Source organism: Melanotaenia boesemani, chromosome 10 (genome assembly GCF_017639745.1).
Source record: "Melanotaenia boesemani isolate fMelBoe1 chromosome 10, fMelBoe1.pri, whole genome shotgun sequence".
In the NCBI taxonomy this organism is placed as follows: domain Eukaryota; kingdom Metazoa; phylum Chordata; class Actinopteri; order Atheriniformes; family Melanotaeniidae; genus Melanotaenia; species Melanotaenia boesemani.
The window spans coordinates 21,608,860-21,633,756 of NC_055691.1; the positions used below are offsets into that span (position 1 = coordinate 21,608,860).

The 24,897-nt window shown below is 38.9% G+C and overlaps 2 protein-coding genes across 5 annotated transcripts in view; one reads left to right on the forward strand and one right to left on the reverse strand.

Annotated features, from left to right (window-relative positions):
- Window positions 1–4,559, forward strand: part of prickle1a (prickle homolog 1a) — a 23,667-nt gene extending 19,108 nt beyond the window's left edge. For both annotated transcript variants that reach the window (XM_041997247.1, XM_041997248.1), the window contains exons 4-8: window positions 578–715; window positions 1,203–1,406; window positions 1,582–1,768; window positions 1,856–2,728; window positions 2,826–4,559. In XM_041997247.1, coding sequence (XP_041853181.1) covers window positions 578–715; window positions 1,203–1,406; window positions 1,582–1,768; window positions 1,856–2,728; window positions 2,826–3,673 — 2,250 coding nt within the window. In that variant the 3' untranslated portion in view covers window positions 3,674–4,559. The remainder of the gene's footprint in view (window positions 1–577; window positions 716–1,202; window positions 1,407–1,581; window positions 1,769–1,855; window positions 2,729–2,825) is intronic.
- Window positions 4,279–24,229, reverse strand: LOC121647641 (periphilin-1-like). 3 transcript variants are annotated; one of them, XM_041997250.1, is made up of 11 exons: window positions 24,046–24,229; window positions 23,584–23,650; window positions 21,126–21,199; window positions 19,932–20,156; window positions 18,904–18,965; window positions 15,349–15,405; window positions 14,409–14,563; window positions 12,200–12,292; window positions 11,933–12,009; window positions 11,094–11,228; window positions 4,279–5,014 (listed from the first exon to the last, which is right to left on the reverse strand). In XM_041997250.1, coding segments are annotated over exons 2-11 (1,074 nt in total). In that variant the 5' UTR covers window positions 23,585–23,650; window positions 24,046–24,229; the 3' UTR covers window positions 4,279–4,819. The 3 variants fall into 3 exon arrangements, with proteins under 3 accessions (XP_041853184.1, XP_041853183.1, XP_041853186.1); XM_041997249.1 differs by having other exon boundaries at window positions 14,409–14,584; XM_041997252.1 differs by lacking the exon at window positions 12,200–12,292 and having other exon boundaries at window positions 14,409–14,584.
- Between the last annotated feature and the right edge of the window lie 668 nt (window positions 24,230–24,897).

The window sequence follows — 24,897 nt, forward strand, 5'->3', positions numbered from 1 at the left end:
TGCTAGGAGTCCCACCAGCAGGATTCCTGTCATAGTAGTGGTTTTTACGAGGAGTGCTCAGTGGGAGAGAGGGGTGCTGGTTGAAAGAGACTTTATGTGATGCCACCACTGCAGTGGCACCACATTTTGACATGGCTGTCTCTCTCCCTTTGTTGCCCATCCTCCTGATTTCACTCTAAACACAGGCCTTGTTTGTGTAAACGTCTGCTTTCTCTCTTGTTAAGAAGACTTTGGAAGACATCAAAAGGGGCTGCTGTAAAAATGAGCTTCTCTGTCAGAGACTGGAGGTGGAGATCTGTTGGGAGTGTAGGAAGGGCAAGCTGAGGTCAAATGTTGCTTTTGTTCAGCATACTTTGGCATGCATGGTGCCCACTCTCATCCAGATTTTAACTTATCAGTTGCCAACATTCTTGGATTACAATCTTTCAATGGGCATTATATGAAAAGGTCACTTCTTTATTATATCTCTGTTTTTAATTTTTTAGTATTAGACTTTAAGAAAGTAGGAATCGTCCTATTTCTTCATCTACAAGCCTGATTGATCTTCTGATCCATAACTGGTGACATCTTTACCCAGGTTCGTTATTGCCAGTCACTCAGCGAGGAAGAGAAGAAGGAGCTACATATGTTCAGTGTCCAGAGGAAGAAGGAAGCTCTGGGCAGAGGCACATTAAAGCTGCTGCCCCGCAATCTTCTGAACAGCATTTGTGAGCATGTAAGTTGTATGTATCATTTCCAGTAGGCTACATGGCAGTGCAAGACCCTAGTCTATACTCTTTATAAAACACAAAACCTTTCTTCAGCTATGGAATTTAATTCTGTGAATCTCATCCAATGACATTTATCTACTGTAGAACCCATTTTAAGTCTTCTCCTTTTAAATAACCTAAACTATTTAAAGTCTTTGTAGCTCATTTAAGAAATCGTCTCCTCATTCAATGCATTTTTCAGGAAGACAAGACAAGAAAGAGAAATCTTTTACATCTGGAGTAGTTTTGACACACTTATGGACTGAAACACACACACAAAAAACACACACACACACACTGGCCCAGTCGTCATCAGGGCAAAGCAGATCTGTGTCCATGCAGATTTTTCTTTTTTATAACCTTATAAAATATAACTGCAATTTATAGCTAATGTGCAATTTTCAGAGTAATTTAAGGATGCAACAATCAACTAATCTTTTCTGTTGATCACAGTGTGGTAAAAACATGAACGGTGGAGAAATGGCAGTGTTTGCCTCAAGGGCGAGTCCTGGGCTGTGCTGGCACCCGGCATGCTTTGCCTGCTCCACATGCAGGGAACTGCTGGTGGACTTGATCTACTTTTACCACGATGGAAAGATCCACTGTGGGAGGCACCATGCTGAGTTACTCAAACCACGCTGCTCAGCCTGTGATGAGGTAAAACCACAAGAGTGAAATTCAGAACGAAAACAGTGTAAAGAAGGAAAAATGTTTATGGGCTTTCAGGATTCCTGTTGAACAGCAATAACATTTGTCTCCACTGTCTTGAATAAATCAAATATTGGAGAGTATGGAGATGAGTGACTCATACAGTGTAAATGTTTTTCCTCAGATAATCTTTGCAGATGAGTGCACAGAGGCAGAGGGTCGCCACTGGCACATGAAGCACTTCTCCTGTTTTGAATGCGAGACGACTCTGGGTGGGCAGCGGTACATCATGAAGGACGGCAGACCGTACTGCTGTGGCTGCTTCGAGTCTCTCTACGCAGAATACTGTGAGGCCTGTGGGGAACACATTGGTAAGATCCTAAGCTTTTCTGCACTCAACCTGCCTGGATTTCCTAGTCTTTTAACGGCATACACTTGCTTGCTTAAATTTTTTCCAGGTGTTGATCATGCTCAGATGACCTATGATGGGCTTCACTGGCACGCCAGTGAGAACTGCTTCAGCTGTGCCCAGTGTAAGAGGTCTTTAATTGGTTGTCCCTTCCTTCCACACCATGGTCGTATTTACTGCTCCAAGGCCTGCACTCTTGGGGAAGATGTGCATGCCTCCGACTCTTCTGACTCAGCCTTCCAATCAGCACGCTCACGTGAATCCCGCTGCAGCGTGCGTTTAGGCAAGAGCAGTTGCTCAGCTGACCAATGCCGACAGTCACTTCTCTTCTCACCCTCTGTCAACTATAAGTTCCCTGGCTTTAGTGCAAACGCCGATGACACCCTAACCAACAAGCTTGCCCACATGAACTTGTCAGATGAGCATTTTTGGAGGGGGCGTGTTGAGGAGACTGAGGCACCTGAGGACCAGGAGGAGGAGTGGGCTGAGCATGAAGACTACATGACTCAGCTGATTTTAAAGTTTGGTGAACACGGGGTCTTTCAGCAAGCCAATGACTCTAGACCCACAGATTTTTGGATTGCCGACAAGGATGCAAAGTTAATGCAGGAGTCATCAAAAACTGGCAGTGGTGGAGGAGAAGGAGGAAGGGGTGGCTTAGTCAGTAAGAAGTACCAGACTGACAAGTACTGGGCGCAGTCACAGGATGGGCTAGGGGACTCTGCCTATGGTAGTCATCCAGGACCGGCGAGTAGCAGAAAAATCCAGGAGCTGGAGCTGGATCATGGGGCAGGAGGAGGCTTCCAAGGAGAGGAACCACAATGGTACAATGACTCTTTAGAGTGCATCACAGATGAATTCAAGAAGACAGATCAGGGTGTCCATGATTCCATGGAGTCCCTTGCTCTCTCCAATATTACTGGTAAGTAAAGAGAACCTGACACATAAGATCTAGAAAAACATTAACTTGACAAATGTTCACCTGAAAACATTTGACGATTGTTTTCTCTCCTCTCTAGGGGCCTCAGTATGTGGTGATTACATTGCTGGACCTCAGGCATATTCGCTGCAAGGCCTCCATGAATTTGAGACAGAAGACTGTGAGAAAACCAGTAATATGGGAACCCTCAACTCTTCCATGTTACATAGAAGTGAAAATTCTCTAAAGAGTCTTGAGCAGGAGGAAGAAGTAGAGGAGAATGCTCCAGAAGAAGAGGAAGTGCCCCCGGAGGACAGGCCCAAACCATATGTCCCTGCCATCAGAAGGACACGTTCACAATCTAGGCCTCAGCAAGTCAAATTCTCTGATGATGTGGTGGACAACGGCCATTATGGGGATCTCCCATTGCGTCAGCCCCCTATGAGTGAACGAACTCGGCGGAGAGTATACCACTTTGAGGAGCATGGCCAGAACCTTCAAACTTCTGGTCGCCATAATCCCCATCACAGGCGTCGCCGAAGTCGCAAGTCTCGCTCTGACAATGCTCTCAACCTCCTACCCAAGGAGAGAGCGCAAATGTGCTGTAAAGTGGATCATAGAGGAAGCGCCCTCAGACCTAGGGGGCATCATGCCTTTCATGGTCACCCCAATCCTGCTGCCATGTCAGACTACAGGCTACAGGGCAGGTTCTTGGGGCTGTATGGTGACGAAGATGACTGGTGCTCCACATGTTCTTCTTCATCCTCAGATTCAGAGGAAGAGGGCTTTTTCTTGGGTCAGCCTATCCCTCAGCCCAGGCCCCACAGACACTACTACACTGATAACTTGTCCAGCCCTGTAGCAGGCATGTCATCACCTCCTTATGATCAATGGAACAGGTCCAAAAAGAAAAAAGGCCACAAAGGGAAAAATTGTATAATTTCATAGGTTTTACACTCCCTAGCTTTGTGTAACGCTGCCACTTAATATCGCTTTTATTTACTGTTTAATATACAAGACATGCTTGCTATTAAATGCTTCACAGCCCAGTTTACTATGGTAGTTGTGTAAAACACAATTAATATGTCTCTGTGGCATTACAAACTGCCGGTAAAGTATTTGAGAATAAGGCATATTTATAAAAGGCAAACTGTGTTTATTTAACAATGCAGGTATGATGTATATATTGTAAAATGGAAAAAAGAAAGGAAAAAAAAAGTAAAAAGGAAACAAGATTGCTATTTTTGTACCTTTGAAATGCTTTGTACTGATGTAGCATTAACATTAAACTATTTGCAGTTGGTACAGAGCCATTTTATATGGAAATGAAATGACAAATTGCCTTTGACTCAAGCTCTTTAGATGTATGTTGCTTCCAGGCTTCTGTAGCTAACAGAAAATTACTGTGTGTTTTACATTGCTTGGTTGAGCGGTGCATTTATGGGGTCACTGTATTGTAAGCAAATCAATATAATCTGTATAAATGTACAAAATGGAATATAGGGCCAAGATGGGTGGTAATTTGTGGTATATTATTAAATGGATATACTGTAAAGAACAATAATATATTGTTTATTTCAAGGCCTCACATTTTATTTACAAAAGTTAAACCAGAAATCTAAATGAAGGAAATCACAAGCAGCTTCATTTTTACACAATGCCATAAAAATTCATGACTTATAAAATGCTGTCCTCTTGTCTAAGTAACACTTCACCTTGAAAATACCAGTTAGACCCTCTGATACTTGTTGGAAACACTACAAGCCTCCAGCTGGCCGAATGATTAAATATTTACAGTTGTCACCTTCTAGCAATGACATTAAGTAGATACGATTAAAAAATGAAAAAAATCAAAGTTAAAATGCAGGTGAAGAGTGAAAGTTAATAATATTCTGCTTTCATTACACACCATTTTAGATTTTACAGACAAAACAATAAAGATTTCACAGTTATATATGTAATGCGTTACTTCTTCCAAAATACATCAGTGTTCGTTTTGCTAATAAATCACTAAACGAAAAATGTAAAAAGTGAAAACTTTGGACAAATGATTTTTTCAACAGTCCAGATCGTCAACTCCGTGTGTCATGTGGCTCATGTCGAGGTGTCCTCCTGATCTAATATCTCGTCTAGCTCTGTTATGAAGCTCTTTAGGGCATCGAGGCAGCGCTGTTTGATCTCCGACAGGCTCTCATCCAGTGGAGCTTGCAGGAGATTTTCCAAACTGGGCTCCTTGGTCACCAGCATCTTCACCACGGTACGGAATGTCTCACAGTCTTGCCTGTAATGCTGCAAATAAAAAAAATAAAAAATCACATCAGGAATCCTCAGGAGTAACAATACCAAAGAGCCACATTATATATCAATTATAAAGAGATCATTCTTTGTCTCTGCATAAATGTGACTTTGTTCACATGACTCAAAACTAAGACTGTCTCACTTATTTTGGCTTAAATGGTGAAAAGATATTTATGAGTGATTATTGCAAAATGGGTTTTATAAACTGGTAATTGCCACTACTAAATCAAGGTTAGCTGGCTGTGTTGGAAATGTAGCATACTAAATTTTAAATGTGTGATTTTGTATTGCAAGTTATGTTTAATTCTTTCCCATTATGGTAAAACTTTCCCTATTCTATCCTTCTATGGCATACCAAAAACAGACACAGAGATGTTTTGCAATCAAGTAGAAAAAAAGGACTAACAGAGATTCACTCTCTGAAGACACAAGAAAACAAGTGTGGAAAATTGCTGGATCACATGACTTGACTCACAGCTTGATAACACAAAAAAATGAATGATTTCCAAACATATATTCAGGTACTCTCCTAAAGCGGCTTCACACGGTCCACAAAAAATATTGCTCTCTTGGTCTGGTATTTCCCCCCCAGATTTACCACCGCCACACTGAGCCTGTATTCATCTGTGTCCCAAAGTGTAGATTTAGTTTTGATGTTAAATTATACTGCCCATAAAGCACTGAAACGACTTGCTGTAGCCATGCTGATTTACGCAGGGATTTTCTCAAACATTTAAAGTTGGACATGCAAATTGCACATCCTCGTTTTCAGACTTTTATTGGCCAGTTTAAATATCCATCTCCAGCATGCCCTTTTATCGTGTCTACAAGGCAGGAGGGAGTCGTTGGCTAAGGTAGCCTGTGCACACAATCTGAAAAGTAATACATTTCAATTCAGGTGTCATTGAGAAGCTAACAATGGCTAAATTGCTAAATTAAAGGCACAGCATCCTGCTCACTGGAAATTACATAACAAAATCATACAACCAATGGGTGGGAAAACGTTTACTGAAATGAATAAAAACACCACGTTTGTTGAGAAGATATTAATCAGTGGCATTAAAATATGACAAACACAACTTAAGTAATTAGTAGGTTAGGCACATGACAAAGAAGCATAGGTATCGTTTAGGTATGGGGTAGGGTTTATTAGCCAAAGCAAAAATTTTAACTGACCCCAGACACATGTGAGGACCTCTGGCAGCTGTTTAAATTCTACTGACCAACTCTTGTCAAACTGCAAGCATAATGAACACAGCTCAGCTTTACTGATGTATTCCATGAAACAGGTGTGTGAATGAGTGTATATGAGCCTATTCATGTGCATGTCTGTCCAATAAGCAAAAGGGACATGAGGTGTCAGAATATGTTGGTGGTGCTGTAGCATTCTTTCACACCACTTTGCAACAAGCCGTCACATCCCTCTCAGATTTTATTGCCAACCCAAAACGGCTGTTAAGTTCTTTATTGGAGTTCCAGGTGCAAGCTTGCAACATCTTTGTCACCTGGGGATAAAAAAAAGAGGTGTAGACCTACACCAGCAGGTCAAGGGGCAGCGTGGCACATCAGAGCCTCAGCCTCAGTCACCTCTACCCTCCACTTAGTCACAAGATACTTGTCTGGGGCCAAACAGTAATTCAGGACCAAGTAAGAAATATTAGATGTTTACAAAACAGGTTTATGTCTGTAACGATCCTGTTTAACTATTTTGGGATGAACATTTGATATTCACTTCATCAGGCAGAAAAAGTAATTCCCAGTGAGAATTTCACTCTATCGTGTAGAGTGTCCTCAGAGGTACAAGATACCATCATCGTGTTCATAAACATTTTCAGAATATGGACTGAATAGTTCTTCACTGTCAAACTAAAATCAGTTGACAGTATGTAATCTGCAGTCAACTGTCTGTTAACAATAAGAAATACAAACCTTCCGTTTTGGCAAATTTGAAAAGAAAAAATCTGCCTGTCAACCTTAAATCAGTGAGGTTACATGGTGAAAAGTTATATTCTAGGTTTCTGTCATTTGGGGGAGGAATTACAAAGCCACAATTAATCCTTATTTACCTACATACATATTAGATAACATATGTCTGGGCTAAACAGACATCCATCAAAGGAGGTAAATCCAACTCCAAGGCTGTGGGATTTTAAAAAACTGTCAAGTCTGAGAGGGAACTGAGATGGGTGGGATTTTAAAGGAACAGAAAAGGTCAAAGAAACATAAAACAATATGACATTCAGCCAGGAACAATAAGGATGGAAACTCTTCAACCCCATGGGAACCATTCATTGTGTTTACAAGTAATAGAAAGGTCATGTGGGGGGTGGGGGGTCACAGGTACACAAATATGTGTGTATTAGACTGGAAAGAAGAGTGTAAATATAGTGGACGAAGTCTCCATTGGTGTTGTTGGCTACTTTTATGACTCAGGTTCAAAGTTAGGCCATTGCCATCTTGGTATTTTGGGGGGAAGAAATATAAATAATTGGACACAAGGGTGCCTGAACTAAATATGTATATCTATTTAATTATAGAATTATTTCTAAAAAAAAAAAAAAAAAAGATTACCACAGGTATACTGAGATAAACAAGGAGCGAATTTAGCAACTGACAACATAGTGACTTGTTAAAGAATTTATTGACTAAATATTTAATAAGAAAAGTTTATATCTGTTGAATCAAAGTCTAGTTGAGCCAAAACTGCATTTGAAGTTGTCCCTAGTGGATGTCAGTGGTATTACACGTTATGACTTTAAATTGGTCTAATTTTTTTTTCTACAGTACATGCATTTGAAATGGTTTGCTCCAACTATGTTACATATATATTAGAACTTAATTACAAGAATACAGGATACAATCACTAAATCACAACAGGATCTTCTCATGCACACACCCACCCAGACACACACAATGGGGAAGGCCAGTCAAGTCAGTTCTGACAGAAATATCCCAGACTGTGGGAGATGTTTGGACTCGTGCAGATGCTTTCATGTCTGCAGATCTTGTCAAGCGAATTTGTGGCCCAACATAATGATAGCCTTCAGAATGACCACAAGGAAGTGAGACACTCACGACACGTGTGGCCAACTAAGCCCTGGGTCAGTTTCATTCAACATTGTAGGTCTTCATTATGAGCTGCTCCTATTTGGGCAAAATAAATAACTTCTGTCAAGTAAACATAATTTATCTTAACCAAAAAGCAGATTTCTTCTTGTTTTTACACTTTCAGAAAGTAAAGCATTATTTGGAAAGGGAAATAAAATGGGTTGAGGTTTGAGGAAGCAAGAGAAAACAGCTAAATGAGTGGCAAACATGTGGTGGATCCCCCACAAACCAGCATCCCTCTGATCACTTTAGGATTGATTATGTTTGCATCTTTCCAAACAAGACCTTCATAAGCTTTATCAAATTACAGTCTTTGTTGACAGTGATTACATTTTCACTTCATTATGTCCTGTATACAGTTTTTACACAGCTTTAAAAAAAGGCTTGGAAAAGATTGCAGTAAGATAGAACCAAGCCTTCTTTTCATTTGTACTGAAACACTGAGCAATAAAAGTGTATATACAACATGTTTATTTATGCTATTATGACTTTAAAAAATGACTTTTTTTTGTAGTGTTGAGAAATTATTTAATGAAAAACTTTTTTAAATAAGTGTATACATATGGGAAGGGTGCTTTTGATCTGAGCATGCTCCTGTGAGAAAGGCTACAGCAAGGTTCTGCCCAAGTTGTCTGTGTGGAATGGGAACCATGAGCTGATCTTTAAGACTGATAGTGTGGGGCCACACAGGACGGACTGGAGCCCCAAGAGAAACAGCAACTAAAGGAACCTTAAGAGGAGCCTCAAAAAGTGGGCTCCTACCCAAATCGGATGTTTGCGGAGGTCCAAATTATGAACATACCGACAGGAGTGTGCGTTGGAGCTTCAGGTAGGGGGATGGGAAGTTGAGAGTTTGAGTGAGATTATACATACGGCTCTCACATGGACATTTAGTGAGGCTCTGTTCAAATAAGCACTGATGCAGGCAGGGGTTCTGCATAATAAGGGAAGTAGGGTAATGACTTGAGGGCTGGTACACATTAGGGGATATTAAAAGAGCCATTTTAATCACTCAAGCTGCAAACCGGACCTCTCAGTGGTGGGGCTAATAGTTGAAATGGATATGTTTCATTTGCACTGATTGAGTTGATGAATGGACTTCTCTGAAAATCATTCCCAGGAACTTTGCTACACTGTGATACTGAAATATTGTTATTACTTTCTTTCTCTTTTTTTTAATGTTTTTATGTTGCTGTGGACAGTCACCATAGGAGTACGCAGCTCCACGGGCCAAATGCTGCACTGGAAAAAACAAGAAACATGTTTTGTGGTGGTGGTTTTAAAAAAAAAACAGTGACATGCTACTCCGTTGGAATTTGCAATTAAAGGAGAACGATGAGAGTTAAACTGGCAACAGATTTCAGAAATTCACTGATAACCATGAAACAGCAAAACACTAGGACAAAAATCAACTAAAACTATAAAAACTGCATGTGTGATTTATACAACGTACTACAACTTTGCGGAAAAAGCCTATTTAGTGACAGACAAAAAAAAGGGTTTAGTTTTACCATTTTTGGAAAGGTTTTTTTTCTACAATTGGAGCAGTTCTTGCAAACCAGTTTGAGGAGTCTGTGGTACACCTCTGCCCACCACCTGATCCGCTCCGCCTGACAATCCACAGCAACAGATCAATGTGTGTTTAACTGCGCCTGGGGCAGATGTTACAGCAAAGACGTAGTTGGGGTTTCTGCCTCTCACCACGTCTGAGAAGCAGCTGGAAATGGCAGGGTAAGTACCAATGCCAAGAGATGTACCACACTGTGGGTGGGCTGCCTGCATCCTGCAGGGCAATTCCCGCCCCGCTTTAACGGGAATAGATAAGTGGTACTGTAGCGTATGTGATGAAGGGGAGGGAAAACGCACAACTGCAAATAGCAGGCCACAAGAGGCATCACAACCTGAAGAGCTGAGGACGTTTTTACTGACTCGTGCTCCTTTTTTATAATAAAAAGAAAAGGTTGCTCAAATTATGAGCCGTAAGCTGTGGCATATTTATACACTTTTACATCAACTCTTTGGCCCACATCGTATTATCGTGTGGATACATGACACGCCATGAGCTCAAGGTCAAGTCTACAAATGTAATGTGGGGTTGCAACATATAGGAATTTATTTTACAGCTTCAGTGTCCCAACCACACTTTTATTATTCCAAACTGTAGGGAGGGATTAGGTCTGGTAATATAGAGACACTCTCATTTTTCATAAATAAAGCAGGTAAAGGGTCTGGACTTAAAGGCAGTTGTAGCATGTGCATGTAGCATTAGTCTCTCAACGCTAGCGTAGGAGATAAAATGTTAGGAGTGGCCAAATCCAACAATTAGCTGCGATGAGAAAAATTAACTGCTGAGCTTAGAAACATAAATGCCTGGGCAAATACAGAACGGGTACTAGAGTTTAAATAGTCTCTGAAAGATGGGAAGAAAAAAATAATGAAGAGTGTTTGAAATAGTTCATAATTCCAACCATTCTTGGAATAAGAAAAATTAATCAGCTAAACTTTTGGATAGAGTGTGATAGCATGAGCATTTATGGCTTCCAGTGGCCCCGAGAGCTTATCTGTGATGTGAAAACAGAAGCAGTAGGATCATTTCTGCCAACATGCAACTACATGCATAAGTAATGAGTAGGATGGTGCTTCACAGATCAGATGAACAACAACCAAAACTCCCTGCAAAAGCAACCAGGGAGATTTTGCAGCTACAAAAAAAAAAAAATTGCAGTGATCAAGTCACTCATGTGATCTTAAGACAGACAAAACTAAAGGCAGAAAGTGCCAGACACAAACAACTAGAGACAACTGCAGTAAAGGCCTCACACAACAGAAAGCCTGGTCTTGGGTAATGTCCATTAGTTCAAGACTTCAATCATACCATGCAAAGGATTCTCAGTGAGGAATGAAAAAAAATGTGCATTTTATCTTTCGTTATGTTTCTTTGTCCAGTTACAAATCTTTCTACCTTCTCAATTTCCTGAGCTTTAGCCTCAATGGCCTCCAACCGACGAGCCTTTAAGTCCTTCTCTGGTGTCAGTGTTGGCTCCATGCTGGCAGCCGCCACCTCCTCCGACTCCGTTACAGATGCTGAAGGTTTTTCCTGGCAGGGCAAAGGTTAAGGGTTAGAGCGGAGGTCACCAGGTTTAGAAACTGGCTCTGATTTCAAAGTGTTTGAAAAAGAGACAACTCCGCTTTCTTACAGGTGCAAAGTTCTTGTTTGCATGTGTGTCTCATTATGCATGCTACATCTCAACAATAAACAGCCAGGAGGTACCAAACAGTGTGTATCATTCAGAGATTTATACTCTGTATAAATGCATGTGATCTAACAAGATCAGCTAAAGTTAAAGACCTAATGATCCATATAAATGACTCAACACCCATAATAAGAGTAAAAAGATTTAGTAGCACTTTAATGTCCTTACACTGAAGATTTTGTTCCTTGTTTTTATGGTAAAACACTAACGGGTTTCCTGTTTATTTTGAAGGTCAGCCAGTGTGATTGTGTTGGCCACACTAACACGTACAACACACACAAGCTAATCCACAAGTGTTTATTTGGGTTGACATATGGCTCCCCAAATTCAGGAGGTATTCTGGTATAACCCTGACTCTATGGGGGAGAACGTCCCAGATTCTGGAGATATGGGATCCCCACTGACCCCAGAATCTCATTCTAATACATCTGTCTATCAATCAGGTGCCAGTCATACATGTGTGACTGACACACTGAATGAATTCAAGCAGGACAATATTGCAGGGGATGTTGTCACAACAAAAAAAGAAAAAGAAAACAAGTTTTACCTTTAAAGATGTTGAACTCTGAGGAGATCCCTCCACAGAGCTACTGGGAGTGTGACTTGACCCCGCACTGGACTTATCTGCAGAGACAATATCATGAAAGTAGGCAGAAAAGTAAATAATCATCCCCACAATATTATGGTAAATAGAAGGTTCTGACAAAGGTTAGACAACTACAAAAAGAAGGTGATCCAAAAACCACACGAGAATGGCCAAAATGTTGTTTTAATTAACTTTCCTCTGTATTAAAATAAAGCCTCGGGGTACAACCTTGTGGGCCATGGTCTAGAAGGTACACCTCATCAACTGCAGTTTTGTTGTTCAGAACTGGGCCGGGATCTCCGTGAAGGGATGATTCACTTTCTGGGATACAGTTCAACAAAGCAGAGTTCAATAGAGGGCTAAAAATATCTAACTACTAGGTGTGGGTATACTTAGACATGGCTGATTTTATGACTTGATTCAATTATGATTCAGAGGGATTACAACCATTATTAAGGCATTTTTATTTATCTCTTCCTTCCTATTTTTTTTATCATCGTGTGAATACTTATAAAAATTCCATAATTAATTTACTTCCTATATCTTTATTGAATAAAACAGAAAAATTGTTGCTAGTTACTTTTGCCAACATGTTTCTCAGTGTTAAAGAACCAGCAGTGGAAGAACAACGTGCCCATAGCAGCCAGTCTATAGTAAATTAATACAGATGTCAGTGTGTTCTGAATTAAAACAAACACCCTCAAGTTCTGTGCAATGAGAAGTACAATTGCTAGTTCTTTGCTCTTGTTTGGAGCATATGAAACAATGTGAGATTTAAAAAAATGTAGATTTATGGTGACATGAGATTCTGTGGCAATGTGGGACACATTTTGTGTTGAAGCTTCCCTGCCTGCTTCTTTAAATGATTCCATATTTCAGTTCTGGTTTAGTCAAGTATGAAAATCACTGTCAGTAAAATATCTTTAAATTTTAATGTTGTATAATTTTTAAAGGGCACAATTCCGCCCAAAGTCCTCCATATAAGACTGAAGATATATCCAAATCCTTTACAATGATTTACAATTTCATCCTTTCTGACTGAAAACATGGAATGTGTTTGTCGTATTTCAAAAATTCAAAAATATGTCAAGTAACACACACAAAATTGACTTTGAATCTTCAATATGATGCATCACAGATTGGATGATTTCCCCTCCACCTCTTATCCCCCTCTTCCTCTAAAGTGCTACCATGTGTTTACAGAAAACTGGCACTTAAAAACACTTTTTGATAGACCAAAAATAATCCCCGTAGCAATAAGATATCACTGATGAGTCAATATAAAGCAATATTGTAATAAACCTTTGGTACTTGTACCTTGGCAGACTCCTTTTTTGTGTATCTAGTTGTTAGTATCCCAGATGGGGGTAGAGGTTGGAGGCACAACTGTTTTCTTAATGCTTAATAAATGACAGTAAATTTGGAGCTAAGCTTTAAAAAGATTAATTAGTTTTTATACTTCTGAGTCTGAGAAAAATTGTTTTTGACAAAATGTAATAATATTCACTTTAACATTTGTAAAGCAAATTGGTTCATTCAATTTGTACAAACACTCTTAATTAAGGATTCGAAAGCTATAAAAGTCACAACATACGGTGTGGAAAATAACCGAACCAAAATTATTCTGGAGTTGTCATTAAGTTGGTATATTAACTACTTTCTCACTGACGGAAGGTCGGGCTCTGTTTCCAAAGCCAAACCAGCCCTATAAACCGAGGGTATCCTTTTTCCCAGACTCTAAAAGTGTGTCTGTGTGTGTGTGTGTGTTGCAGGGGTGTGGGGGGGGGGTTAGTATAATTAACATCCTAACATGTTACAGCACACCCTGACCCCTCGCATTACACGCCTCCTCTGAAAACAGATGCCTGATCACCTGGAATAGCTTAATTCCTTTCGTCATTTTAATGACATGTATGCTGTTTTAAACGCAAAATTGTTTCCACTGTTGTCATTCTGCAGGGTTTGGACAGACAAACACGTTATAGGCATTTGTTAATTATCATTCTGCTGAAGCACCATTATGTTTGTGTTATTCTCTTTTTTTTATTTTTTAATGCCGTGGCCAATCACCAAGTGTCGGGTGGTTCAAAGAGTTACTTGGTCATTAGAGGTCATAAAATCCACTGGCACTCCGGGTCAGATGGTTGAGTTCTTTAATACTAGGTCTTTTCACAAATTTTAAATCAAAGATGGATGAATTAATTAGGACTAATAAAATGTTGCTTTTACCACAATTTCTCATCATCGATTTAGATAACAGTGTGATCTCCTAAATATCTGGGAATCGGCTTGATTCAACCCAGATCAAAATGAGCCCATTAACCACATTTATTAGAATATCGTAACATTTAAATAGACCAAGCACCATCAGCCTGTTCCTTCACCTGATCAACCTAACCTGAAGCTCACTGACATCCACAGAGGGCATCGTACTTACGCTTCTGCTGTGCCTGCTGGTAGGTGTAACCTTTCTCCCTGTCAGGAGAGAAGTTCTTGCTGCTGGCGTTTGATCCAGAGCGGGAAGTTTGAGGTGGCTGGACATCTTTCCTTCCAGGAGACCGATCTCGTGGGATTACTGAAGACTTAGAGTTCCTGTAGTCATCACGTTCTCCTCTATCAAAATAATAAGCAGAGTCTACTAAATTTAAGTAAATGGTTTAAAAAGAAAGATCCAGGTTTTATATTCATGTATGTTTTGATTATTATTTGTTTCAAGCTGTTTATTAATGCATGTCTTCAAAACAGCTGAAGCCACTTAAGACAAATGACACAAGTACTAAAGTTTTCAGAACTGGAATACAGTGACTGCTTAGAAACTAGAATAAGGTCTTTCACTGAAGTGTGTTCAGTCAGAGGCTTCTTCAGAACTGCTGCAACAAACAATGGATCATTCCTGTCCACAACTATAAATATAATATAGACTATAAATACTGTATAAATCTACACAATGCTTTTTACAGATAGAACTAATGACCAATAGTTGACAATTGTCATTGATTTTTATACGGAAGAAAAACTGTCATTTTATTCTTTCAACACATTTCTAATCAGTGACATAGCAGAAGAAACAGCTGCTATGTTAAAGTTGTTCAGAAACATTAAGTATACCATGATGACAACAACTGGACAAAAATTTAACTCAGTAAAGTTTAAGAATTAGAAACAGTATAACTGGTGTTTGAATATCAATCAATTTTACCAATTCAATACCATAAATATTATAACCACTGTATAAATATAAACTGGATCTACTACTCCCCTTCCTTGTTAACCTTACTCTTTTTATCCAAAGCTTACTTAAAGCAGGGTAAAGAGTTTGTGATGTAAGAAACTGTGGATGAGAGAGCACTGAGTGGGCTTTTCCGCCCATCACTAACCTTTGAGAAGAGCCTGTCCCTCGACCTCTTTTGCGCAACTGTTGAGCTCTGCTGCTCCTTAAAACAGGAAAAAAGATAGACACACAAATACACTTAAATGGTTTGAAAAGAAAAAAGTGTAAATCAGATGTAGAAATGAAATTGGTAAAGAAAACCAAATAAACAAAAGAACAAACCATAAGTGCTTTAAATTAAATTCAGTGGGGTGCCGTTGTATACTGATTAATTTGTGGATGCACTAAATAGTTTATCTCACTGAGCAATTTTGGTCTAACCCTTACCATCTCATCAGTTATGTACAGCACCTTAATTGGGTCTTAATAAGGAGACTGACAGAAACTATAATCACACTGTTATTGAATCATGTGAAGTCATTTCAAAGCACTTTTCGCTTCATCTGGTTCCTACCACGGCTCCTAAATTCTGGGTTTGTCATAATTTTCCAACCTCAAAGCATCAGAACAACATCCTTTAGGTCTTAAACAACCCAAAGGCACCTGGCTGTCATGACCTCTGCCCGAACTCAAGACACATCTTGCACAAAAAGCAGGTCTAACAAGGGCTCACACTTTTACGACTCATGGTCTGTTTGAAGCAGCCAAAACTTTGCCTGCCATTTACAAAACAATAAATTACCTTTCATGAAGTAAAACCATGTTTCTTCATAAACTGGGAAACTATAAAATGTAAAGAAAGACCTGAAGCAATGATCTGAAAGCAATTAAACCCCATATTTAATTGTAAATGTTCCTTTTTTTTTCTTTTTTCTTTTAAATCAGCTCAATATAACTTGTGAATCAAAAAATAAAACATAGAAGTAGTTTTGCAACAAAATATAACAAAAAAACTCATCTCACAACAAAGTGGTTAATGGGCACCATGTCAGTAACTTGGAATTAATTAATTAAGCTGTGTCTTTCTAAAGTTAGGATGCAATGAAGAGCAGCAAAGTTTATAGTAGAGCCCGACCGACTGATCAGCCCATCAATCGGTCGGGCTCTCCTATATCTAGTAGAGCCTGTTTAACAATCATAATCGACTGGAGATTTGCCGATCAAACACTAGTATATTCTTAATTTCTCATAAAAAGGTAAAAGTTGTCAAGTGTCCGAGTCGTGCAGAATGATGGCGTTACACTGTCCACTAGATGGAGCTCTGACTCCATTTAATCCTCAGTTCTCAGCGCTGTCAGTAACTGCAGCAGTAGCTACAGCCAGGCAACTTCGAGGGGTGGGCATAGCGGCGCTTGACGACAGGTACGTTTATTACGACGTTGTAAATTCTGGTTTTATTATAGACCATGTTTTTGGCTACTCAAACAACCAATAATAGACTTTTTTTTTAAAAATACACGGCAGTCTCTCGTATTAGTAATTTTTTTGTCAAACAAGATTAATATTTATTTTCTACTGATCTCCTCAGGGGGCAGCTCAAACACATGAGTTTGATGGGGGCTGCTCTCGTTTTCTGGCAGGATTTGTCAGCCAGTATATTCTCACTCTAATGCTTCACCTGAAATGGATGCAGCTCTTTCAGTCTTTCTAGAGCTGCGTAGTTTTAGATTTCTTCTTCTTTTTTTTTTTTTACCTCTTAGCCACCACTGAACTTGAGCTGGGTCAGTTGAGGTGATATCACAGAGACGGGGGGCTGCTGAAGTTATTACACATTCAACTCTCATCCAGCTTTTCTGCTTCATTTTGCTCAGACATTGTGAAACCTCTTAAATTAGTGAGAATAACTGATAACAACATGAGCGAATTTTTCAGTTGATTCTAGTTTCTGCAGTTCTTGTCTGTGGCCAACAAACAGCAGATTGAGGCATCATTTATAGGATGAAGTTGAGACAGTGAAATGCAAAAGTTTTGTTAGGGCTTGGCATCTCATTTACCTGGGAACAGAGTTTTTGGTAGACAAAACTGCAAAAGTTTAAAAACGGGCTCCTGAGTGAAATGTTCTTAAAATGCAAGGCGAATCTTGACCGTGTAAACATGAAATGGGATTCTTTTGGTGATGATGACGATTGTCACATCATCCTGCATTTGCGCACTCAGACCCTGTTCTTCATTCCATGTTCTGTTTGTGCCGCTGAATCTTTTAAAGTTATTTTGGTCTCTTAAAGAAAAATCTGCATTTTTGTTCAAAATTAATGGCGTCTGCAAAGAAGCATAAAGTAGATGCGCTAGAGGTTGTTATGTCTTCAGGTCTGATGAAGATGTGCTGCTAACATGGGGTGTGTCATTGCAAAGTTTCACTGCCCACTTCAGGCCTGGCATGCACCCTACATCATTTTCAGACCTATTTAGAATAGAATAGAATAGAATAGAATTTTTCCCTTGGGCAGTTCCCCTGAGGGAATCCTAGAAGCATAGCACCCGTTTACATAAGAGAAACAAAAAGATTAGAATCCATGTGTTTTAATTCTGCATGGAGGTAGTTTTTCTTGTTTGTTCTTCTTTTGAATATACAAAGGGAAAATTTTGGGTTTTGCATGGAAATGTATGAAAAGTGTATGTATTTTTTTATTTTCTTTCTCAAAGATGCAACATTTATGCTGCTATGAGCTTTTAAGGTGTGCATGTGGGTATGTTAAGCAAAGCTGTTTTTCCTCTCAGGGTGGTGTGAGGGCTGGGTGGACAGGGGGGCTGGCTGAGTGAGTAGACACTAGTGCCCTTTGTCCCCTTCTTTAGCTAGGATGACTCTTGGAAAGACGTGTCCAAGTCTTTAAGTTGTTGGTATTTAAAAGTGGCAAGTAAAAGAAGAATTGCTGTTAATACGGTTATTATAACTGCTGAACTTATCTGCTCTGAGTGGGTTTGCATTTCAATCAATTGTTAAAAAAATGAACCCATCCCCCACTTCTTTATATACTTCCAGAAAAATGTTGTTAAATAATTAATACGGTTTTTGGTGGATTCAGTTCACTGCCATGACAAAGCAAATCAGCTTCTCTTGCTCTTTATGGTATAATAGCTGTTGTTTATTTTTGAAACATAAAAAATTAATTAATTCTAAAATATAATGTTTTTGCATTAGCATGTTAATTCTAACAGCCCTATTAAAACACATCAGTATTGGTATTGGTAGCCCTTTATTTACTATGTACTGAATTGATACCAAATCTTGCGGTATCCCACAGCCCTAATGAGCATAACCTGTAGCATAACAAAGTTGCCATCAGGCAAGATGGATGGGTCACACAGAGACAAACTAGACAAGCAACCATGGTCACTGGTCGTGATAACTTCTATGGTCAGTTTTGGAATGTTTGTTTTTGGATGGTGAGAGGAAGCTGGGGTACCTGGAGAGAAGACACAAATGCACAGAAAGGCCTCAACTGAGATCTGAACCAGGAACAACAGCACTAACCAATACACCACTGTGCAGCCCCACCAAATCTCCATCAAAAAGTCATCACCTTGTGCAACAACGGAACTCTGGCTCCATCTAGTGGTAAGTTTGGTGAATTACACAACAAATTTAGTGAACCATTTGGTAACCAATCTGTTTTCTTCTTAACTGCTCTGAATCCTAAACACACCAAGAACAGAAAATTACCTTGAGCTTAATTGATGCCTCAGATCATCTTTGCTGTAACACTGTTGGGAGTACGAAGCCTCCTGAAAAAAATAAAACACATAAATAACTATTTCAATTGTTTTAACTATAAGACAGTGAAGCAAATTATGATTTTAAGGCATGCACAGGTTGTAATCATATTTAGTGGTTGTCTCAAATATGAAATTTTAAGATTTGATGTTGAATCATAGAAATAATTATTTAATTTTGTATTTTACTTTTTACATCACCATGACTGCCTGAGCCTGATCATTACCTATCGATATTATAATACATACATACTTTATAATAGCCTTTTATAGGCAAAGGAAACTCAAAAAAAAAAAAAAAAGAATAATACCTGCTTTCCTCTTACGCTTGCAAATAAATGCTGGGAAGATCAAATAAAAGTTAAATCTTTCAAATCCTTCAAATTAAAAGAACAGACTGGTTTTTCCAACAGTGTTTGAACAGCTAAACAGCAGTACAGTCAGTCAATACTGCTGAAGAAAATGTGTAGCTGCTGTTTTCATTGCTAACAGTGAACCGAGTGTGTGTGTGTGTGTTTGTGTGTGTGTGTGTGTGGAGGGGGGGGGTCTCTCTTTTCATTCGGCTTAAAAGTTAAATATTCCCAAAACCAAAAGCAATGTGTTGAAATTAGGTCCATAATGTTTATGTCAACCAGAATCTAGATTCTCTAATGCAAACAAAGCCCATTAAAATAGAGACTGGGTGGCAGTAAAACTCCTCTCATCTGATGCAGAAGAGGGAGATAACCTCACTGAAAGGGCACCAGCATGCTGCTCTATCAGATGGCAGAAACCAAACATTTGTATCTAAATCGGCGATAAGAAATAGGTGAAATTACTTTAAGTATTTAAAATCTGATGATCACGTAATAATTATGATAGCTCTAATAATTTGCATTGTATGCTAATAAATCATGTTTCAATGTGATCTCATTTCAAACCTGTTGCACTCTGCAGATTTTCTGCAGCTTGTAAACTATGTATATTTGGTTGCCTTACATTTCGTGGGGGTGAGGAATTTCTGCGAAAGCTGCTGTAGTTGGGCATTTCATCAAAGTATCGATTAGATGTATAACAGTCGTCCTCGTGGTATCCTCTTGATTCTTGGTAATTTCGAGTTCCACCGTACCACTGCTCATCATCACATCCTCTGTCAAACTCTAACCCCGGCCGTGGCATAGAGCTCCTCTTTTCAACAATACTGACGACTCGATGAGCCGTCACCTTAAACGACAAAGTACATTTGAAATATCAATACACTGGCCTTCACAAATAAATAAAGAAAACTTTTAAACAGAAAATAAAGTGCTGTTCATAAGGCTTAAGTGTCATGGGAAAGAAAAAGCAGTCATATTAGTACTTTAAAGCCTGGTACACAACGATTTTTTTAATCTTCTGAGATTTTTTATCGGTTCGAGACCTCACACGTCAAGATAAAAAAAATGAGTTTTGATCGTATTGTGTGTGGTGTGCACAGATACTGTAATCACAGAACAACACACACATGACGAAGCTGTCCCACAGCTCATCTACAATCTAGTCCTCCGAGCCGGACAAACGTCTAAATGTAGAAGAAGAACCATAGCAACAACCGGCAAAAAAACGAAGAAGAAGAAACATGGTAACAACCGGCAAACACAACACCCAGCATGGAAGAGGACATACAGGACGAGGGAATGATGGTGGTCTTGGGACTATTTTTAACAGAAAAAGACAGAACTGAAAAAAAAAATAAGACCAGAGACGGCATGAACACTGACTTTATTTACTCCTTTGTTCCCCAGCCAGCTTGCTCTCTGATTGGCTACATTCTGTAGCACGTCACCATCCACGCAGTCAAAATGCACGAGTCATTGGCGTTCCTCAGAAATAGGCTATGAAATATTAAACATGTTCAATATTCCCGATTATTGGCTAAGACCCATTTCGGAGCGGATTATCGGCCAAATCGGCTCGTAACACACCTCAGACCAAACGATAATTGGACAGGGAAATCTCACGATGATCGGCCGTTTGCCGTCCGAGGTCGGGACGAGGCAAAATCGTGACAAAAACAGCCCAAAAATCGTTATGTGTGTACCAGGCTTAAGAGAGACTGATATTAAATACCTATCATGGTCACTAAAATCTAATCAAAACTTTAAAGCGTCCCCAGCATCATCATTATCCACGGAAAACACACCCCTTCTTTACCTCTCTTGTATCCACAGGTCCAAAGTGGTTTTCATAAGCTTCTCTGATTGATCTTCGACTATGCGGATACGCCACTGCATAAAAAAACAAAACAAAATCAAGCTATTTTATGTGCTCAGTGTTCAATGCGCAGATCAGTTTTCACAAGCCTAGAAAAACACTTTTCAGACTCCTTCGACAGGAAATGGAGGCGTTATTAGATACAAATGTTGAAATTAAGTAGAGCACAACTTTGTTGTACCAGGAGTCAATGAAAACGGGCATTTTTTAAATAATGCTGTGATATATGGGTGATGCATGGTCATTGGTTTAAAAGGGTTTAATACCCCTAAAACAAAAAATGGCAGTCAGATTCACCAAGCAAAAAAGTTAAGCCTAAACTCAAAGTATCTGACTTTCACCTTTATGAGGTCTGACATGTTCGAGATTTAATAAACACTCCAAAAGTTTCCAATATAACACTTTCATGCTATCTGATGGTTCATCTAACTCTTGTAGGACTTTGTTTGCAAGGGCCCTTTAACTGGACCACCAGACTAGCGGATAAATGCTGCTGTTGGTACAGACATTAACTTGGGACAGATAACAAAATAACTGTAAAGTCTGCAGGTCTTGTGGCTGAAAAACAAGCACAAATCATCACCTATCCACCAGTGTGCTTCACTGTGGTATGAAGTATTTCCGCTGATATGCTGTGTTTGGTGTTCAGAAAACACGGTGCATTGCAGCCAAACATTTCCACTTTGGTCTTGTTTTTCCAAAAAAACTTTTGCTTTAGTGGTTTGTTCAGATACAACTTGGAAAACTGTTGAGGATTATATTATTTTTTCTTCATAAAATGGGCGTTTTACTTGGATAAAGTTTGTAGTTACTGTAGAGATGACCTTCATTTTCACAGCAGCTCACTTGCGAAGCATCCTGCTCCAGATATTCCCAATCAGACAGCTGGTATTTGAGAAAACTGCGTAGCCATAATATCAGACATTCAGACAGAATGACAAAGCTGTCTGTAACAGGGCAGGGCAGTAAGAACCAAATTTCATATCTTTACCTGAATCACAACATATATCTCAACATATACATTTTTTTCAAGTAACCAAAGAGACCATTCTAATTTACAGCCTTGAGCTCTATATGCACTTTTATTAAGCTGTTAATTACATTAAATGCTCTAAATACAAAATTAATGAAAAATACTTTCAATGACACACAAAAATACAGTTTGATGCCATCACAAACTGCAACACAGAATACATAAACGTCTGTTTTGAGAACGCTGTTCCCTCCAGAGCGGTGCGGTGGTTTACTAACAAAAACCCATGGATTACCCTCAATATTAAAGCTCTCCTGAACAAGAAGAAAAGAGCTTTCAGATCAAGGAACAAGTAGGAGCTGAGGACTGTACAGAAGGAGCTGAGAAGAAAGATCTGAGAGGGGAACGCCAGTTACAAGAGGAAGATGGAGGAGCAGCTGCAGCAGCAGCACATCAGTGGGGTTTAGATAGGACTGAAAACTATCTCAGGCTTCAAAACGCCCCACTCACAGGCTGAGGGGGACCTGAATTGGGTCAACAATTTTTTCAAGCACCCATTCCTCCCTCCACGCAGCTGCATTCAAACACCTTGAAACTGGGTTTTTGTAAATAAAACCATTGTGTAGAATATCATGTCATTTGTCTAAGAATAAATACCTACTTTTAAGTAATAACAGATGTGGTTTTTATTTGATTATTTGTTTAAAGTCCAGATAAATGAAACATGAGAATTTTGAAAAGGGACTACCCAATCCAAACCACTTTATTTATAAAGCACATTTTTAAAAACAAAGAAAAGGCTCCAAAGTGCTGCACATCAACAATCAACAATAATCAACAATACTACAACAAGACTACTGTCTTTTCCATTTGACTGTCATGTAAATGAGATCCAGAAAACGTGTCACCTTTACAAGTCTTGAGGTCTCATTTCATCTTGAATGAGCAAGTAAAAATTTGGTCTGACTGATCAACATATGAAATTTGAAACCGGGGGACCAGCTGGATCTCAACCCAAATCTCAATATACACTGTTTAAACAGCACGACTGCATTATTAAACGGGAAATTGTAAATTATAGAGCTGAAATTCGCAAGGCCATAAATGAATACATTTCATTAGACAACTACAAAAATTGGTCTCTTCACTTCCCAAAAGCTAACACCATGTTATGAGAAAAGATGACATGAAGAAGTCAAAGCCATGTGCCAACTACTTCTTCTTCTTCTTTTTTAAATATTTTGATACAATAAGAAATCGTGTCGATTTGTTTGTATTTATGTTGTTTTCAAATTATAATTTGCATTGTACATCTCATACTGCACCCCAACATTTTTTTTAATAAATGCTGTGTTGACAGATCTCTCTTAAAGACTACTGGGATATTTATTATTGCACAAATATTAAACATTTATTTTCACTTACTTTTGAAGAACTGTGTTTGGTTTTTCTGCTGGGTATGTTCAAGATGTGTCTTTTGAGAACGACGATCCTGTATGAAAGAAAAAAGGTTAAGCGTGCACAAAAGTAACAAACACAAATGGCTTCTTTATGTTTTACAACCTTACTTATCTGACTTCTACAGAGGCTATCTCCCATCTTATTGTAGACGAAAACATCCTATATAAGCAAGTCTGCATCCCTATTATACTGAAATATCCAGAGTATCCAAGCATGAGGAAGCGATGGGGAACGTAAACAGATGTTAGATCACTGGTTGATATTAGACAGCCACTGCAGCCAGCATATGATTGACTATGCGATATACGGCTCGATGCTATGATGAATGAATGAATCTGTGAGTAAATATTATTATTGTGGTAAAGGCTTTCTTGTTAGCAAAGCTAGCTCGTATTTAAGCATATAAGGAAGTGCTGAGAAACTTACCAAATGAGGACTTCAATATCCTTTACCACAAAGGCCGTGTAACATATTTCTCCAACCGAATCACATGTATATTTAAGTCAGTATTGCATTTTTCTTACTTAACCCCGTCGTAAAGCCAACTGAAAAACTGTAGAAACACATATACATCAATGCCTCGTGCTCTTCTTCGGCGAAAAGCGTATGTACAAAAGAGCGCGTGTGGGCGCCATCTGGTGGCGACTGTCAGTAATGCACAGTTTCTTGCAGCTCAAAACACGTTTTATGAAAATGCATTTTGTGCAGGTGTAAGGTTAGGAATTAGTCGCATTTCCATTTTAAATATTTTCTGATGGGGAAAACAATAACTAGTCCAGTATTCCTACCCTCGTATTCCACAACAATGTCTTCGTAATGTGTTCAGACGGTCATGGAAAAGATGTCATTTAAGCAGAATAAGTTAACTTTTCTGCATTACTGCCATAACAAAACTGTAAAATAACTTTACCAAGGGTACTGGCCCACATTGTATACATGCATTTAAATGTGTAAAGGTGAGAGAAAAATAATCACCCAAAATCAAATATATAAATAGTTAAACATCTGAACAAAGGTATAATTTCTATAGCTATAAAAAGATCTGTGTCGATGTGTTTTTCTTGAAAATGGAAAACATTAGCAGTGAAAATAATTGATTATTGTTTGACTGCATTTTTTTTTATCCTTTTTTATTTTTTAAATTTTGATTTCAGTAGGTGGTGTAATCAGGTCATATGGTGTTAAATGTGGTTAATTTGATGTTATATGTTTGATGTTATAATGTAACTTACATAAGTCTTAATCGTAGTAATGATTTTTATGTACGGTTTTTAAACT

Coding starts and splice junctions, on each gene's coding strand:
- LOC121647641 (XM_041997249.1), bottom strand. Junction 18,966..19,931: donor ATTCCTCACCCCCACGAAAT/GTAAGGCAACCA, acceptor TATTTTTTTCAG/GAGGCTTCGTACTCCCAACA. Junction 12,010..12,199: donor TCTAGACCATGGCCCACAAG/GTTGTACCCCGA, acceptor TTGTCTCTGCAG/ATAAGTCCAGTGCGGGGTCA.